The sequence below is a fragment of the Phoenix dactylifera genome, chromosome 17, assembly GCF_009389715.1.
Source record: "Phoenix dactylifera cultivar Barhee BC4 chromosome 17, palm_55x_up_171113_PBpolish2nd_filt_p, whole genome shotgun sequence".
In the NCBI taxonomy this organism is placed as follows: Eukaryota; Viridiplantae; Streptophyta; class Magnoliopsida; order Arecales; family Arecaceae; genus Phoenix; species Phoenix dactylifera.
Window position 1 is genome coordinate 11,874,273 of NC_052408.1, and position 17,392 is coordinate 11,891,664.

The 17,392-nt window shown below is 35.9% G+C and overlaps 2 protein-coding genes across 7 annotated transcripts; both read right to left on the reverse strand.

Moving 5' to 3' along the window:
- Positions 1-22: 22 nt before the first annotated feature.
- Positions 23-10,940, reverse strand: LOC103701095 (protein LAZ1). 6 transcript variants are annotated; one of them, XM_026802228.2, is made up of 10 exons: positions 10,437-10,916; positions 9,875-10,220; positions 9,720-9,776; positions 8,686-8,730; positions 6,777-6,885; positions 5,802-5,986; positions 5,626-5,714; positions 2,346-2,607; positions 1,595-1,843; positions 23-970 (listed from the first exon to the last, which is right to left on the reverse strand). In XM_026802228.2, the coding sequence occupies exons 2-10, from the start codon at positions 10,022-10,024 to the stop codon at positions 617-619; spliced, it is 1,500 nt and encodes a 499-aa protein (XP_026658029.1). In that variant the 5' UTR covers positions 10,025-10,220; positions 10,437-10,916; the 3' UTR covers positions 23-616. The 6 variants fall into 6 exon arrangements, 5 of the variants coding, with proteins under 5 accessions (XP_026658029.1, XP_026658030.1, XP_008781279.1 ...); XR_603134.4 differs by lacking the exon at positions 8,686-8,730 and having other exon boundaries at positions 1,595-1,848; positions 10,437-10,940; XM_026802229.2 differs by lacking the exon at positions 9,875-10,220 and having other exon boundaries at positions 10,437-10,912.
- An 895-nt stretch (positions 10,941-11,835) lies between these two features.
- LOC103701096 (sialyltransferase-like protein 4) lies at positions 11,836-17,307 on the reverse strand. Its single transcript, XM_008783061.4, has 12 exons — positions 17,027-17,307; positions 16,826-16,899; positions 16,379-16,468; positions 15,132-15,209; positions 14,708-14,808; positions 14,300-14,492; positions 14,132-14,222; positions 13,991-14,055; positions 13,643-13,797; positions 13,464-13,545; positions 13,253-13,362; positions 11,836-12,527 (listed from the first exon to the last, which is right to left on the reverse strand). The coding sequence occupies exons 1-12, from the start codon at positions 17,112-17,114 to the stop codon at positions 12,335-12,337; spliced, it is 1,320 nt and encodes a 439-aa protein (XP_008781283.1). The 5' UTR covers positions 17,115-17,307; the 3' UTR covers positions 11,836-12,334.
- Between the last annotated feature and the right edge of the window lie 85 nt (positions 17,308-17,392).

Sequence of the window (17,392 nt, forward strand, 5' to 3'; positions counted from 1 at the left end):
AAAATTACGCATACACATATTGTTCATATCTGACAGGTTGTTGAAACATACTGGGGTGGCCAATCTTACCATCTCGACAGTAACAACCTGGTAGTACTCAAATTCAATATGTTCATGGTACTCGCTATATTTTCAAGAAATCCTGCTGGATGTCATCAAAACAACCCAAAAGAGCAGGCAACCAGTACCTGTAATTGCTGGTGGAAATTGAAACTTTACAACATCCCTTACCCTTACAACAAGTGCCACTGGGATACATAAGCTTGCTGGGTCTCCTCATTACATGGAAGATTTTTCGATCAATAGAACCCTCCCAAAGGTGTCGATCTCTCTGAATGAATTCTGCACCAGAGCATTGATGGAGCTGTGGCCATTTCTTTTTGCTCCACCCAGGGAGCTCTGATGAATCTAGGTATATATACAAATCTTCCGCTAGGCATATCTAAATTTGCCTAACACTGGTGCGAAGAAAAGACCAAGAACCTTCACTTGCAGGGTTATGATGGAGAATGCGATTAGAATCTCTCTGCAACCCCTGGTGCTGATGCTCCGTGCTTAGACCAACCAGCAAGCACCTTGTCCATGCAGAGGACTGGATTTACTGCCACGGCCACCTTCAATCCTTTGTAACCCACCTGCGCCCCCGAATTTCGTAACCGCCATGACCATGATCACTGCTTTCTCCCCCACTTTCTGCACTGGTATAACCTGATTTCCTACGGTGCCTTCTTCCCCTGGAGGCCCCACTATCACTAACACTTCCATTCAACAGCGGATCATCTATTCCACGTATGACTCTCCTTGTTGGTGATGACGAACCGATACAACTATCATCTTTGACTCTCTTTCTCTCCTTTTCATGCTTTTTTATGTTTTGAGAGATCTTGTGAAGCTTCTCATTGAATTTTGTTAGGCCCTTCTCCATGGGCTCCACCGCATGGCTGACTGTGAACTTCAAATCATTTACAATCTGCAGATGGGAAAAAGGAGCTTAGGAATTCTACAATGCAATTCATTAATCAATTTTTTATTTTCCAATAAAAATAGAAGGACAAAAAGAAGAAAAAAGGATCGTTCACATTCTTGAATCCACGATGTGTCTAAAACTCCATGAAAAATGAGTAGTGATTTTCTGGTTTCTAGATGTGAAACTAGAAATCAGCTTCATTTCCCATCAAAATTAGATAATGATGTAATCAAGAGGCCAGGTATACTACTCCCATCAAAATTTCCTGACTGATCTGAAATGTAGATTTATTATTGAAACCAAAAACATCAGTAATCTAAATCAAGGATTCTTTATTCTATGACCTCTGTCGAGGTTTTCTAAGACATGACCACAAATTTCTTTTAGAGTTATGGTACTCAGATCCATGCATCATGTCCGTTTGTCCTGCACAGGTCCAAGACATTATAAACATTCGAGCTGAGAAAGCTCAAGAATGTAAGAAAATCTTAGGAGGAGAATCAGGAATTTGTGTTTGTGGTTTTGTCAAAACAATATGGGCCCTATGCTAATTGAAATGAGCTCCAGGAAATCTTATTAGGTACTAGTAAAAGCTAAAAATATGAGAGAGAGAAAGAGATATCTTACATATTCTCCTCCTCCAATGACAACATCTCGCACACTTTCTCTTATAGTTGTTGTTCCACTTTTGACATCAGGCTGGGGAAGTCTAAGCTTTGTAGGCCGTTCACTGTCCCTAACCTCATCAGGGTCCAAAGGGCAATCCAAAGATGCATAGTCTCCAAGAACTGAGACGCTTCCCAGAAAGCATTCCCCCATTATTTCATATGGCTTGGCAGGGAAAACATAGAGATGAACAACAGAAGCAACACCCATCTGTGCTGGAAGAAATACGTGACTGTAAGAGCTTCAGCCAGCATCAGGATATTAGAAAATCTTCATGAACTAATCATAGATAAAATTTCAGGGAAATTGGTTATGGAAACATGAAAGCATGAGTGCACTTTTTAGAGAGGACATCTGACTCCCCAAAATAGGCCGAGCCAGATAAATAAGATAATGAACATATACATATGACTGCAATACTTGGTCCTCATACACAACCATTATTTTTCCACTGCATACATTCCAGATCACATTATATACCAGATAAACAATTGATCGACATTTTAACATGTAAGAAAAGAATATATGCTTGAACAAAATTGTCCCCTACAAACATAGCAGGAGCATAGCCAAGTATGCATAATCCTTTACACTACTCTAACATAGCAGCTGGGTAACAGAAATTACGGAAATAAGTATTATTGCAGTAGTAGATCCTATCTAATAGGTTATATCTGAATTTCAAATTAAAGAAAAACACAATATTAAGTACCTCTATACAAATAATGAAGTCCTGAATACTTGACTTTAATTGTAATCCTTGAGCTATAGGGCTTTTGAGCAAACCCCAGCTATAAAGAAGTGCAATTGCTATACCTTGCCACCAAGTCAAAAAAACAATTGACTTGAATACCAAAAATTTGGCTAATGGTTTCATATGAGCCAGTTCATCCTTCGTTGCAGTATAGAATTGAATTAAACAATACAATGCCCATGATTGGCTGAAATTAAGAACCACAGCCATGTAAGGGTACCTGCAAAATTTATAAAAAAGGAACATCTAGTAATGTCTCATCAAGAATACTGGAGTTCTCACATGAAACAAATACAGAATACAAATGGTCATCATCTGCTCTACCAAAAATTTGTCATAAAAGCTGTGGACTCTTACCGCAATAGGTACACAAAATTATCAAAACAAAAACTCCTAAGCGCGAACATTGGCAATTACAACTCAAATGAATGAACTAATAAGTTACCAGAATAAAATCCAGTGTGAATATCTATTAATATATATTAAAATGGCATGCCCAAAAATGGAATGCTCGTATGTAGTTCAATGGCTGCATACTGCAAGCTATTATCTGTCTATTGATCAAAATGTTATTCTGGTAGAATGATATACATCTAAACCTTCAGATATACATAGGATAGATCAATTTTACATGATAAAAGTTGAAAAATATTAGCATAACGCAATCACAAGTAGATCAATTCAATACTGCATAAATAATAAGCAATGAGTGTTTGCATGCAATTGAATGACAAAAAGGTTAGTGATCATCTATCTCAACAAATCAACATTTGGAAAATTAGTATAATATTTTCAAAGGTTGTACGATTGCCCATGCTTTGCATTTTGGCGTTTGAGGTCTTACTGCACAAAGTAGGGTAGATGGACTTCAGACTACAACCATCAGAACATAGTGAAGGAAAAGGATCACCACAACTGAGGATTTGAACCAATATATTAGTTTGATGACAATGACATATCTGATTTTAAAGTCACTACGAAACATGCTTGGCCATGAAAAATATGCACAAACTCTGGTTCCCAGATGGCCAACAAAGTAACAATATCCACATCATTTTGGAGCTTATTCCCCTGAAATATTATTGAATTTTGACACAAATTAAAAGATAAATAGGAAAATTGTAGTGGCTTGACACCTATTTGCATACAATAATCATGAGTTTACTAATTAATTCTCTGGAAAAGAACCATTTAAGCAGAAAGGTAGTATCTTATGTAAGTACAAATGAACAGGATAAATCATGTTGGTTAAACTTTTTTTCTGGTTAGGGTTTTATTATCAAATATTGAAAACATTATAATCAATATTGCAAAGAAAAATAAGTGACTTCCATCATTTTCCTTAAAACCTCTACGTGGTAAATTTTTAACACCCTGTATGTGGTGGACATTCATCCTTTTTGCAGTATCAGATCACAGAATGCATATTTTTTTAAGGAGAAATATATCCTTTATTTTTCCAATGCTTCACCTACTAAGTTTGGAGAATCATCTTTTTCATCCTCCTGATTTTTGCAATAAGGATCAACAAATGGGTACATATATTTCTGAAGATAGAAGGCCCATCACAAAACAGCACCATCCTTTTCCAGCTAATAAAATGACACCTAATCACAAACTAATACAATCCCATTTTCCCCTGATATATTGTGCAATACATGAAACCAGCCAACACCTTTTGAATTATCTAGACTCGACTTAAAATTTATATGATCCACTCAAAATGCACTTGACAACTCAGAAATGCAGTTATGCACCGCTGACAAGAATCACATAATAATTTCATCCATACACAGAACCTCAACTTAAGTGTGAATCTCAGATAACTGAGTGCACTCACAGAACCTCGACTTAAGAGTGAACTATAAGTACTAGAAAAACCTTAAGTGCAGAAGAATCCATTCCCTTCCAAACCTTTGGATCTCCCTCACATTACAAGATATTCATAGCGGGGCCCCTTTCAATTCTATAGAACCTAACTTCAGATTGCTGCATGTTAGAAATTTGTCTTTCTTCCTAAAACATTATCGACTCAGAAACATTATCATATGCGTTTACCATGCTTTAGTGATTGGATAAAGTCCAATTTTAGGGATTCATTTGCAGAGCATGTGACTGGTGGGATAGATCGTATATGTGTGACTGGACTGGCTGGAGCGATCCCACTGGATTGTTGTAATGGTTTGGGTTTCACGGACTACTTAAGAAGCAGTCTCATGGTAGGGCTAAGGATTTCTGTTAAAGGTTCGGTTAATCACTGGGGATAATATTTGGATAAAAGCTGGGTATAGGCATTGCTACTTGAGTATGCATATCACATTTTGTTATCATCCATATAGCTCTAACCGTCTAACTCTCAAATGTGGAAAGTACAATCTCTCTCTCTCTCTCTCCTTGCATAATTTTTCAAGATATTATATTTACCAATAATTTGGTATGCAAGGTTAACCCAAATCATTATAGGCTTCAAGTTGGCTTTAAATTACGAATTTCATAGGCGATCAGGGTTTTATAATATTATGGTATAATATTTAATGTTCTGTGCAATGTCTACAACAATATAAGTTCTGAATCTCCTGTTAAAGACAAGATGCCCAGCTTGTAATGGTAATGACAGATATAATGCACGCACGTTTACACCAATAAATCCATATGCTTTATTCTACTAACCATATCAAAAAGATGACATCACTCTAAGGTTTCGAGGCCTCATATCCATTTTCACCAGCATGAAGCACCGTTATTAACAAAACTGGAATAAAGCCACTCAGATATAAAATATTTGATCCATATCAGGAACTTTTTAAATCTTTTCTAAATTAATAACTGATGCATGATATGTTCATACTAATGCTTACCAACTTAACAGTAATATGCCTAAACATGTTCCAATATTTTGCAAGATGATAACTCCAAAACAATTACATAAAATCCCATCTGATGTTAAAGACACAACATAAGACTAAACTGCATCAAATAATGGAAGCTTGAAAAAAACACAACATAATGCATCATGGCACCTTTTAGCCACAAGATACAGATCCAGTAAACAATTGAAATTAAAATCAAGTTAGAGTGAAAAATTAGTAAGTAAATAATAACAATAACCATGAGATAAAAGCCAGATTCCAACTATTGGGATCAGCAATAAAAGATTCATTTCATTCAGCTGGCAAAAATAAACAATAAATCAAGCATGCCATCTATCTTCCATCTTTTTAATTTCATAACATCTTACCCGCAATTCAATTTGAACTCTCCTTCACAATATACATTGAAAGCTTCAAGAACCACAGCTAAAATGGCAGTGACTGTCTTTATTATCATCTGTGAAGAAAAGGAGAGATTGCATTGTCTTATTTTGCCTTAATATAAAAAAGTTGAGAACTCTTCACAGACAGATGGATAACATACATATTGAACAATTCCAATCTTAATAAGCTGATAAAACCATTCGCCAAGTTTCCATGGATTTAGAATATAATTCATTGGAAAAGGATGCTTTATAACTCCCTTTTCAGAAGCATGCTGCAATAGGGGGGCGGAGGAACACGAACCACCCAGCCTCTCCAAAAACTCAATTGTTCTCTCTTCCCCACCTAAATAAGTGCAGGATTGCAATCAGAACTCATAAGCAAGAACCTGTCAGCATGATGAAAAGACACATATAGTATAGTAACAAATATACCAGCAAAAACAATGCTTAGGAACTTGCCTATATAAGATGTTGTAATTTCATCACATGAAAATACAAGTCACTTGCGTGACAACTAAGATCCACAATTTCAACTTCTAACTAATGCAAACAAACCAAGTAGGCCTTTTTATATATAGACAGTAGAAGAACTGCCAGCACTAATAATTTGTTGACCCAGGATAGTTGTAAGTTGAGTGCAAGAATATGGCCATAAAAAGATTATGAATTTTATATTAAGGCATCTGTTGAACTATCAACTTCTTTCCTTGCCCATTCACTAGTTTATGCTCCACCAGAAAATTTCTTGTGAATTTCTGCAGAAACACCGCAACAAATTCATGCAATTCTAAAAAACCTCACCAAGCATTAAAGCACCTTCATCCAACTTAGTTTTTCCTGGATCATATACAGCATTTAGGCTGCAACTAAATAAATGGGTGTACCAATTGGCAAGATGTAAACAAACAATGCATGCTTAACATGAATGCATCTTATGCATGCCAAGAAAAAGAAAATTTGGATAAAGATTATATCATCAGAGTTCAAATGCTCCAACTAAATTAATGGGTGTACCGATTGGCAAGATGTAACCACACAATGCATGCTTAACAAAGAATGCATCTTATGCAAACATATAAAAAAGAAATGTGGACAAAGATTATATCATCAGAGCTCCCATGAGAGAGGCCTACCCAGGCAAGCAACTAGATATCTTCCGAAGCAATACATGGCAAAGGCCTCATAACAATCACGGAGGATCTCACAATCAACACTAATTGATGGATTCACCAGTGATACATACTGCATTAAAAACAAAATTAGGTTCAGCAAATCTTTTATATGCAACACTTGACATTACTAAAATAACACAAATATTTCTTAGATGGAGCTTCAGTAGGTTATTAGAGCCACCGATGCAGTTGATAGAATTGTAAAAAGAATGGATTTTTTTCTCAATTTTTTTTGGGAAAAACTTTTCTCAAAATTTGAATTGAATGACAGCAAAGCAAGAAGACAACCATCAATTTGTCAGCAACATAAGAAAAAGTAAAAAAGAAAACATCCAACATTTTTAGCTCCAGATGTCAAATCTAGGTGTGAGTCCATTAGAAGTCACAAAGTAGTACTCACAATGAAAAGAAACTATGCTTTTGATATAATGAAAAATGACAAACTGGGGATAACACAAACCCATCAAAACATATATGTGGAAAACCTTTTATTGCACAATTGATGAAAAGACTATGAATATGTGTGGTGCTTAAACACATATTTTGTCAGTTGTATGAAATTATCTTGCAAGGAATTAGAAAGATAAATAAAAATGTAATTAATTAATAGGTCTTTGCAAATCGACAAGCTTATGATTTAACATCACATAGAAGAGATTGGGGAGCATAAGCTTAAGTATGTGCACATTTGTTTAATGCTACATTGGCTATGCTTTAACTGGTAATATACTTGTCATACAACTTTAAAAATGGCTGGTAGAAGTCTGATCCTATACATTCGTACATAAAACAAATAGAAGTTACCCTTGTTTTGGCCATTTGGTGCACCAACCAATTTTACCTACTTGAGGGTCTCAAATAATCACAATCTTCTGGAAAGATCATCTTTGAATCCTTTGAGTGATTCATGCTAAAATCCCTCTTCTCCAACAACCAAAATTCACTGCTAATTTTGAAAGCAAATGCAATTTCATTTCTAAAATTTATTCTGCTAAGGTCATATGGCTGATTTAAGCTCATAAATTACTTCAGCCTGAGAATATTGGACGTTCAACTTAGTTATAGTTGCATGTTGTACATTTTACTTCAAACAATCAAAAAAATTTCTACTGAGGTGCAACAGGTTTGCACTAAATGTAGAGATACTACATGATACTGGTCTGACCTTGAGTAAGGAACTATGCTGTCACCAACATTTTTACAAGTCTGTAAAAGGCAGTATTCTATTGGCAACATGCTTTTCGTCTTTTACAGGAAACCTGAACTGAAGCATTGTTTGTGGTCTTACCTTAATCAAATTAAGCTGAAGAGGAAGATGGTGAGTTCATTAGTATTATAAGCACATATGCAAAATTTAAAATTTCTTAAGCAGGTGCATATCTTCCATGGTGTTTTCTATTACAAGTCCTACAAAATGCATGTAGGTGAAGGCACCTTTTAATCCGAACCATATAATGGCTGACCTCCAAAAACACTGGACTTATTTCATTTGGTGGTCCCAGCAAGATCTTAATTGTGGCTATTATAAAAAATATAACATACTCAAATTTGCTAGTCACATTGTATTTATGACAAGATGGCACAATCAGCGGTTACCTTCTATGTGCAATCAACTAAGGTCTCACTTGCATGATTTAACTTCCTCAATTTACTAAATATCCTCTGAGACTTAGCATACCATACTGAATGATATTTTCATAAACTCTTAGCTTAGGAGTACAAGAACACACAAGGTTAAGGGAGATAACATGTAATGCCCCATGTAATAGTGTATTAGCCAATGCTGTAGCTTCTTGTGGTGATATGATATCGCCAATGGTGATACTGTATAGCAAAGGTGCAGATTGCTTAAACAAACGATATACCTAACTGTATTTACATCTGGACAAAGTTCTCTTCCATAAAACTCTTCCACCTGCAAAATCCATATCAGGATCTAGCATTTGAAGGGCAAAAAACACGAGGTTTGCATGTACATCATCCAGGCAGATAATTAATTACAGCAAAGCTTCCACCACCGACTAGCATCCATTAGCAGGTGATGTTGATGGAGTGCCAACAATTGTCCACCATACCAGCCGACATGCCTTGAAAAACTACTGGTCTTTACTCCTTTCTTTAGTGTATACGAACTACACGATATAGCAATCCGAGTTGCAATAAAGATTTAACGGCATGCAAGAGAACTTGACACATTTTTGGTTCTGTATGGATAACTTATTTCAACTGCAAGAACTCACATAAAGTTTTGATTGGAAATGTCCACATAACACTCATCAACTTATTTTGATTTTGGGGCTATGTTGAAGCAATTTCAACTATCACAATTTACTTTTAATTTTTAAATTTTAATAACCAATCAATTCAATGAATAAAAGAAAGAAGGAAAGAATGGCTTTTCACATTGCTTAAGAAGACTAACTTTACTAGTCAAAATCTTTTACCTAAAGAAGCATACCACTCGGGAAACAAGACCACATTCTTGAGCCTGCCATTTCAGAATTTTTTTAGCCAAATTAAAACTTCTTGAACTCTGATTTAAGTTCAATGAATGCATGTTCGGGTGGTACAGTTTATGATTCTATATATGCACTGATTCTTCAGAGTACTTCTATAAAGAGGGATTTATTGGCATTGCATAAAAGCCATTTATTACAGTTTGTAAAAAGGTGCTTTAATGTTTTACATTCATAATTTAGAAGATAAAGAGATTGCAATCTCACAAGTCAAGAAAACTTAAATGTTCTTACATCATTGCATCTAGCATACATTATAATCATCAAAGCAACATGGTGGGGACACTATAGTCATCTGACAAAGAAACCACATTCTTGCAACAAAAAGTCAAGCCTTTCCACGCATTCATGTGAAGAATCATATATATCTAAGTACTAGATATCTTACCGACTCAACAGCATAGCAAGGGACCATTAGGATGACACCAATCAGAAACTTCTGCTCCTGTAAGCCATAAGCAAAAGCAACCATCAAACAAAAACAAGTCTTTTCCAAGCACTGCACAAAAGAACATGTCCAAAATCAAGGAGACAAGGTGGAACCTCAGGATTCTTATATGCCGAAAGATGATTGAATATTAGAAGCATGGACAGTGTCAGGGAGATGACTACAAAGAGACCAGCAATCAGTGTGGCCCATATGGGTGGCGAATAAGACAAGAGACTCGGATAGAATTGCTCCGTCATCTTCATTGACTAAGATACATGTCTTCTGCCCTAAACTCTCCTAGCTTCCGGGTATAATCCAAATGGTCAATAGAACATTTGAACAATCCCAAAAGCCAAAAAAGCCGCAGTTTTTATCCCTATTTTAAGTGATTTTCAGCCCGGGCGATCAAAAAGATAACTCTTTTAGAAGAAAGCCCACTCGATAATTCCTCAGAAGAACCTGGAAATCACAAGTTTCCATAAAGCACTTGGCAACAAGTAATTCTTCTTGCGAATGATGGAAGTTAGAACTCAAAAAGGTAAAGAAAAAGGTACGAACATGCACCTCCAAAAATCTAAAATCTAACCGTTCGTAGCTCAAAACAGTCGACCTCCGATTCCAAGATGCCCAAAAAAGAGAAAAATATCAAAAAAAAATAAAGAAAGCGAGACTTACAATTTTAATGCTGCGCGCCCTAAAAAACGGCAGAAACTAGAAATCCAAGATCCTTCTTCCCATCAAACGCAAACCAATCGACCCCATAAGCCGTCAAACAACGGGACGAGGACAAGAATCGCTTGCGGTGGTCCGCTCCCATTCGATCTGAGAACCTCACGAACTCGAAAGGAAGAAGAGAATTAGACGAACCAGAGAGATTAGAAACCAAATCGAGAAGCGAAGAGGAGGAGGAGGATTCGCGGAGGGCCCGCCCGCAACCAGCGACGAGGGAGTTAAGAATCCGGAGGCGCGCTTATTGGTGCGGCGACGCGCGATACACCGAGAAAGGCGGCTGATGATGAGATGTGCCCTCTAAGACTCAATTGGTCAGTATCATCCGTATGATCGAGACTGGACGGACGATAGGGCTCGCAACTCTCGGAAAAAAAAAGGCAAGAAACGTGGGGACACCACTGATATCGTCGTGTGTTTGGATAAGCACGATGGGAGGTCAGAACGAACACGAGCAGTTGTGCCAGAGCTGAGAACGACATTATAGACAATAGCCCACATATCTGAAGAGGAGAATAACTAGTTGCTACTAAGGAAAATAAGAATAATAATTTTTGTATAAATATTTTTTTAAATATCAAATTTTATATAAATATTTTTTTAAATTAATATATATATATATATAACACTTATTTTACTATTCTACTCTTTTTTTTTATTCTTATTTTTGTATATGTACTCAAGCCATCTAGCACCGTTAAAAAATTAACGATTTCAAATTAAAATGACTAAAATATTCTTAATGGATAGATGTACAAAAAAAAAATATTTATAAAACAATTACAATGAAGAATAAAAAGATAATTTCAAATTTTTATTTTATTTTATTTTTAATTAAAATAAATATATATTTTATTTAGAAGAACTGTTATATTAAAAGTATTTATGCGAAAACAGTATTGTATGAAAATACAGAAATAAACATACATTTTAAGAGGGTACCCATGCAAATTTAAATTTTTGAAAAAATATTCATAAAAAAATCAAAATAAAAAAAATAAAACCATATTTTATTTTTTAATTATACAGTCTAAAGTTGTAAAATCAAACAAAAGCCCAGAGTCACCAATTGCCGATTTTACTATTGGCAGAAAGCAAAAGGTCTAATGTCGCAGCCACCATGAATTGGCATGTACATTTTATTCAAAGCATTAGGTTTCTCCGATCAAAAATTAGCATCATAATTACATGCATATTTCATACAAAGCATTAGAAGCCAAGACTAACATGAATTCATGACAGATGGTACAAATGACTTCGTAGAAATAATCGTCATCTTGCTGGGAATTACTACAGAATATAGGCATCATATTTGAAATTCAAACAAGGTGCAGGAGGACACAGATAAAAAGGGCATTATAAAGAATAATCCCCCCAACCAAATAATTGCATCTCGCTTGTCATGTCAGGCATGCTGGATACAAGGCTCCGGATAGTGTAATCATCACTGCATCTCCATTTCCATACTCAAAATCATTGAAATTGAATTACAAAAATTGAACTTTCCTCGAGATTAAATTTGAATATCAAACCTAAATACACAAAAACTGAAATTAACTTGAAATGTAGATCGGAAAAGCCTGTGCTGACACTACCCTCTCCATCAATCTCATAGCTTTGCAGACAGCATTCACCAGAAAGCTTGAAGCATTTGAACCCTAAAATATCTTAACCGCAAAACTATTGTAACCATTGAAAAATGGACGACTGAGAATTTGCATTTAGAATATAACTGGGATCATCATGGCTGATCGTGGCAGCTTGGAGATGACACTGATCAATCGTCAACCAGATAAGCAGGATTTCTCTTGGCAAATTGGCTCATGCACGATTCTCACAGGTCATCAGCCGGGGACCATACATAGCATTCCATTTCCAAAGCTTCGCTCTAGAGGATACATTGTTGCACCTTTTACATATTTTTGATGATTAACGGCAGCCTCTCTGAGGCCAGATTTGTATGGAGTCTTTCCCTTATCACGCTTCTTTATCATAGAGCATGCACTCCATGGGTCTCCTGTTCCAGCTCCAGCCCTCCTAGAAAGGGAAAAAAGGGAAAAACAAAACAAGCAGTAGAGCTTAAGATATATATCTACGAAGCAAAATTTTACCCATTCAAAGCTAATTAGTTGCCTAAATATTAAGAATAGCCAAAAAAAAGGTATATGATTACAGATCTAACAAGAAGTTATTAGTGAACCATGATTTGCTCAATTTAACAACGTAATAGCAGTATGAGATGAGAATAAGAAATTCCTTGCACTTTTGATATTATAAAAGGACAGTGAATTACCAGGATGAAGATTATAACAGCCAACTCAAGCAATGAAGTAAATAAAAACTGACCACTATGTTCAGTATTGTGTTCCTTTTAGTTTTGCACCCTTTCTATGTAGTATTTTGGTCAGTATTCCATTATTGGTAAAAGGATATTCACCATATATCGGTAAATGAAAAGATTAATGAGAAGTAGTTCGAGGCTTGGAAATGGAAAAAGTATCTCACAGCAATGAAGTTCAATTAGCATCAGAAAGCAACTAACTACTATAGGATTTATAGATCCATCTGTTCAGTAAAGGTCAAACGGCTGTAACTTGTGCATCACTTAGGATATGAAACTTCCTCATACTAATTTTGCCAAATCAAATATTAATAATAAGCATGAAACTTATCATGAAACTTGCTATAAAGTATCCACTTTCTCTGATTTGCAAATGCTTAAAGGTAGTTTGACAGAAAAGGAATCAGACATAATTACTTACCTCAAGAGTTTCTCAGATGCAACTCTGGCAGCAAGAAGTATGCTTTTACTTGGTAACGACTCCACCACCCTATTAAAATCTGCCCGCATTGGTGAATGGATTTTGATAAGCTATATAAGAGAAAGGGAACAGCAGTATCAGACATCCATTTGATCATAAAATTAGTGCAAGGTGGCAGGTTTGAAGAAAGAAATGAAATTATAGAACATACTCCCAAACATTCCATCATCTGATAATATGCCCTGCCCTGGAGTGGAGTATGGCCTTGTCTAGACTCTGAAAAGTACCTTGTCCTAAGAAGAAAACAAAAAAAAAATCTAGCTCAAATGAAAAAATGATACTACATTCCTTTACTTTAGCTGAAGTTGAAGGCTTCGTATTGCTGCAAACCATTCTTTGTAGCCTGGGTCCACCGTGAATCCATACATATCAACAGTACTGCAAATGGAAAGAGCAAATTCAAGAGCCTTCAGTCCTGTTCCTTTAGCAGAAGAACCAAAGGATGTGCCTAACATGAGATAGACCGGGTTGTGAATTGGGACTTCCTACAAAGAAGCAAATATTAAATTTCAAGTGATATTGTACATGTAGATATATTTGCAGTATGCAGAAAAACATCAAAATAATGATCTAGTGTTATCAATCAAGAACCACGAAAAATTGTGTTTTGAGCAAATCTTGCATGACAATGTGTCATAAATTTTGCATCAAAATAGTCTGAAAGGAAAACACAAATACCCGAATCATCTTGCTCATGGTATCATGGATGGTGGTTTTGATAATGAGCACCTCCTTCTTAGTTTCTGTATAATGCAAATACTTAGCATGATTTTGGCACAGAAAGGAGGACCTGAAAAGAACATGGAGCAGTTCTCATACCATCTAATTCTGCAACTTTGTCCAGTGCCTTTGCAGATCCTCTATTAAGAAGGCGAAACGTACTTTTCTTGCCAACATATTTAGTGTAATTCTGTTACATCAGCAAGAAAAAAAGTGTTAATTAAGTAAATACGAAGAGCAGCCAAGCTTAAATGGTATTCTTTAGACCTGTATAGGTGCGCCATTTTCTCTAAAAACAGCATCATAACCGTCAATCTCTTCTCCAAAATTTGTTTGCAGAAGATCACCAGAATTACCAATAACAGCACATCGACTATACTGCCGTGGCACAAAAGGTGGTATTTCCATTAGTACCAGCGAAAGTTTTTCCATGCACAGTGTCTTATTCTTGCATCGATTGCTGGAGCACCAAAGAAACAATAAGAATAACGTTAGGCTTGCTAAATCAGTAAAAGAATAACATAAAAACAAACGTGACTTTATCTCTAAGCATCTCCTATAATTTGGTGCATCAAATTCATCATAGCATTCTGCCAAGGTAATTGCAGGATGCTTAAACCATTGCTTTTCCAGCTAAATTATTTATTTTGCATATCCTAATTAATAGATACTCACAGAAGTATTCCCTTATTGATTCTGCGCCATGCATATTCCTCCCATCCATCTGGCAAAGCATCAATGTACTCCTTTGTAAGTATTGTTGAACTATTGCGAACCTGGAAAATAAAATTCTATGTAATTACCTGAATTCAGAGCTAAAATAATGAGCAGGTTGACCATAGGTCTTTAGACTTATAAATATTATGATCTCAAGCATTCAATCAAATAATGGTAGCGAAAGACAAAACATCATAAATAAAACTACATCATCCCTACAAACATCCAAAAGGTGCCTAGAATGTCCACTGTCTAACCATGATGTTGTCATATAATACACATCTTGCTCACAGGAGTTTGAATCAAGTAATGAACTGTGCATGCTCAGCCAGTGCTTCTATATATTGAATGAGCCATAAAGATACAAAGTTAGCAAGCTCACCTGCTCCCATGTGGCCACTGCTTCGCAGAGATTTAAATCAAATGATAAACCCTCAAGTTCACCAGTTTTGGGATCCCTCTGTCAAGTTCACAAAAATTACAATAGTAATCAATTACACAATCAGGTTGAAAACTTTAATTCAGTTTTGCTTTGTTTTGGCCAAATGAGTTTTGGCTTTTGTGTTTCAGCAGTTTTGCTGATTCCGACTCGGTCAGACAGATTCAGTTCATGTTTAATAAGAAACTACAAGAAAATCAACTACGAAAAAACCAGATAAAATATTAAAAAGAACAATGAAATAACTTGTGAAGATCAATTACAAACCATTTTGAAAGTATATTCTAATGTTTATAACCACTGGATATATCATTTTAGTGGTTTGGAACTACAACAGTTAAAAGTTATTTGTTAAATATAACTTATCAAAATGTCATGTTTAAAGTGCAATATATCATTTTCCTACTTGATGGCAATATAACATGTGGAAACATAACATGTGATAAGTTAAATATCTACAAGATATTATCTCTAAATAGCCAGACCTTCATTAAACAAAATTTGCATTTCCCCAAAATTCATTTTATAGCCTAGCCTCACAATGCTTCATATTTTCTCAAACTTCCAAACTATAAGTTAAATCAGGAGAAAATGCTTCCCAAAATGTAACTAAAAATGAAGATATTTATTAAAAAAAAAAAGGACCCCTGACTGTATGTACAGTAGTTTTGGACAAAATCCAAAAACTGCTCAAATATTAAATCAGTCTAGATAGAAACATTTTGGTTTCAGAGTTTTGACTGAAAATTCAAAGAATACCAAAGGTATTCCATTGGCTCCTGCAATTTCAGCCAAAGTACCAAAAGCACCCAACTTAACGAACAAATAGAGGAGCATCCATCAACTGGCTAATTCATAATGCAGAAAGAACATCATTGTATAAAAACATGTTTATTCAGATTAAAAAGATTGTTTTCAATTAAATTGCATAAATATCTTGCAATAACGGCATTATTAAATTTTGCATTTCAATGGTCCCTTGCCTTTACTTTTTTTCACGAAACACATCACTAGATGAACTGGACGGGTGCCAGGTAAATGAGAAAGGAAAGCTGTGGGGCAGGAAATCAAATTCTAAGGACAGCTCCATCATCGTATTTAGCACATAAGAACATATCAGTCAGCTCCGTGAGATTTATCTAAATCAACAATCAGGAAATTCCATATATTTTTAAGATAGATAAACGCACCCACTTAGGCACTGTGTCACTTGGGTATTGTATAGTAACTTGACAGTAATCCTTGCCACCTACAGCTTGCAGGCCCAGTCCATTTGCCTTCTGCACATCCACAACATGAGTTCAATTCACCAAATCAAAAAAAAAAAGAGAATTTTTTTAATCAAAATCTATCTCAACAATTTAACTGCTCCCGGCAATTAATGAGATACTAAGAATGTACTGAATCATATCTGGGGTTGAGAAAATCTTAAAATAACAAATAATTGCCATTAAGAAGTCTCAAAATCTCAGCTTTTATTATTACTAAACGAGACACCAACAAACTTCGAATACAAAAGATCAAATTCCAACTGTGAATGGACACATTCTACCAAATTCCAAAAAAACTAAAAAGGAAAAAGAAGAAGCCTTAGGGAAAGAAAGAGGAAATCAAGGGAGTAAACAGAGGATACTCACAACACACTTTTTGAAGCCAGTCTGCAGTGTCATCAAGGCGCTCAAGTCCTCCTCAGAGACCCCAGAGACGCCATCTAGGGAGTGAAAACACCATTAAAAAAACAAAAAATAAATAAAATAAAAAATTGACAATTAGAAATCTGATCCAAAGGAGGGCAACGAAGAAGATTGGGGGATGAATCGATAATAAGTCTCTCTCACAGGAATTGGAGATTCCGGTGATATAGATGAAGATCGCCGCGAGGCCCGAAGTCAGAGCGATCGCCAATCCCAGCTGCAACGTCCGCATCCGGAGACGAGATCTCTAAGTTTCGGAAGAAAAAGAGGAATCCAAACCCTCTTGCTTCCTTCTTCTTCTTCGATTTCTTTCTGTTAGGGTTTGAGACGCGTTCGAAATCGAAATCCAGAGAAGAGAAGTAGGGGAGAGAGAGGGGGAGGTGGTGGGGAGCTCCCGGGATCTCTGCTTCGGGTGGAGGAAGGTGGGTACTCTCGGAAGTATATGCGGAGCGCCGCACTACTGTCTGAGTTACTGGGAATCCGATTCCCGTTTCTTTCGGCACCGTTTCT

Coding starts and splice junctions, on each gene's coding strand:
- LOC103701096 (XM_008783061.4), bottom strand. CDS start 17,114: ATGCGGACGTTGCAGCTGGGATTGGCGATCGCTCTGACTTCGGGCCTC. Junction 15,210..16,378: donor GTGACACAGTGCCTAAGTGG/GTGCGTTTATCT, acceptor TGAACTTGACAG/AGGGATCCCAAAACTGGTGA. Junction 13,546..13,642: donor GACCCAGGCTACAAAGAATG/GTTTGCAGCAAT, acceptor TTTTCTTCTTAG/GACAAGGTACTTTTCAGAGT.
- LOC103701095 (XM_026802228.2), bottom strand. CDS start 10,024: ATGAAGATGACGGAGCAATTCTATCCGAGTCTCTTGTCTTATTCGCCA. Junction 8,731..9,719: donor CTTGCTATGCTGTTGAGTCG/GTAAGATATCTA, acceptor TGGATTTTGCAG/GTGGAAGAGTTTTATGGAAG. Junction 1,844..2,345: donor ACTTCATTATTTGTATAGAG/GTACTTAATATT, acceptor CTTCCAGCACAG/ATGGGTGTTGCTTCTGTTGT.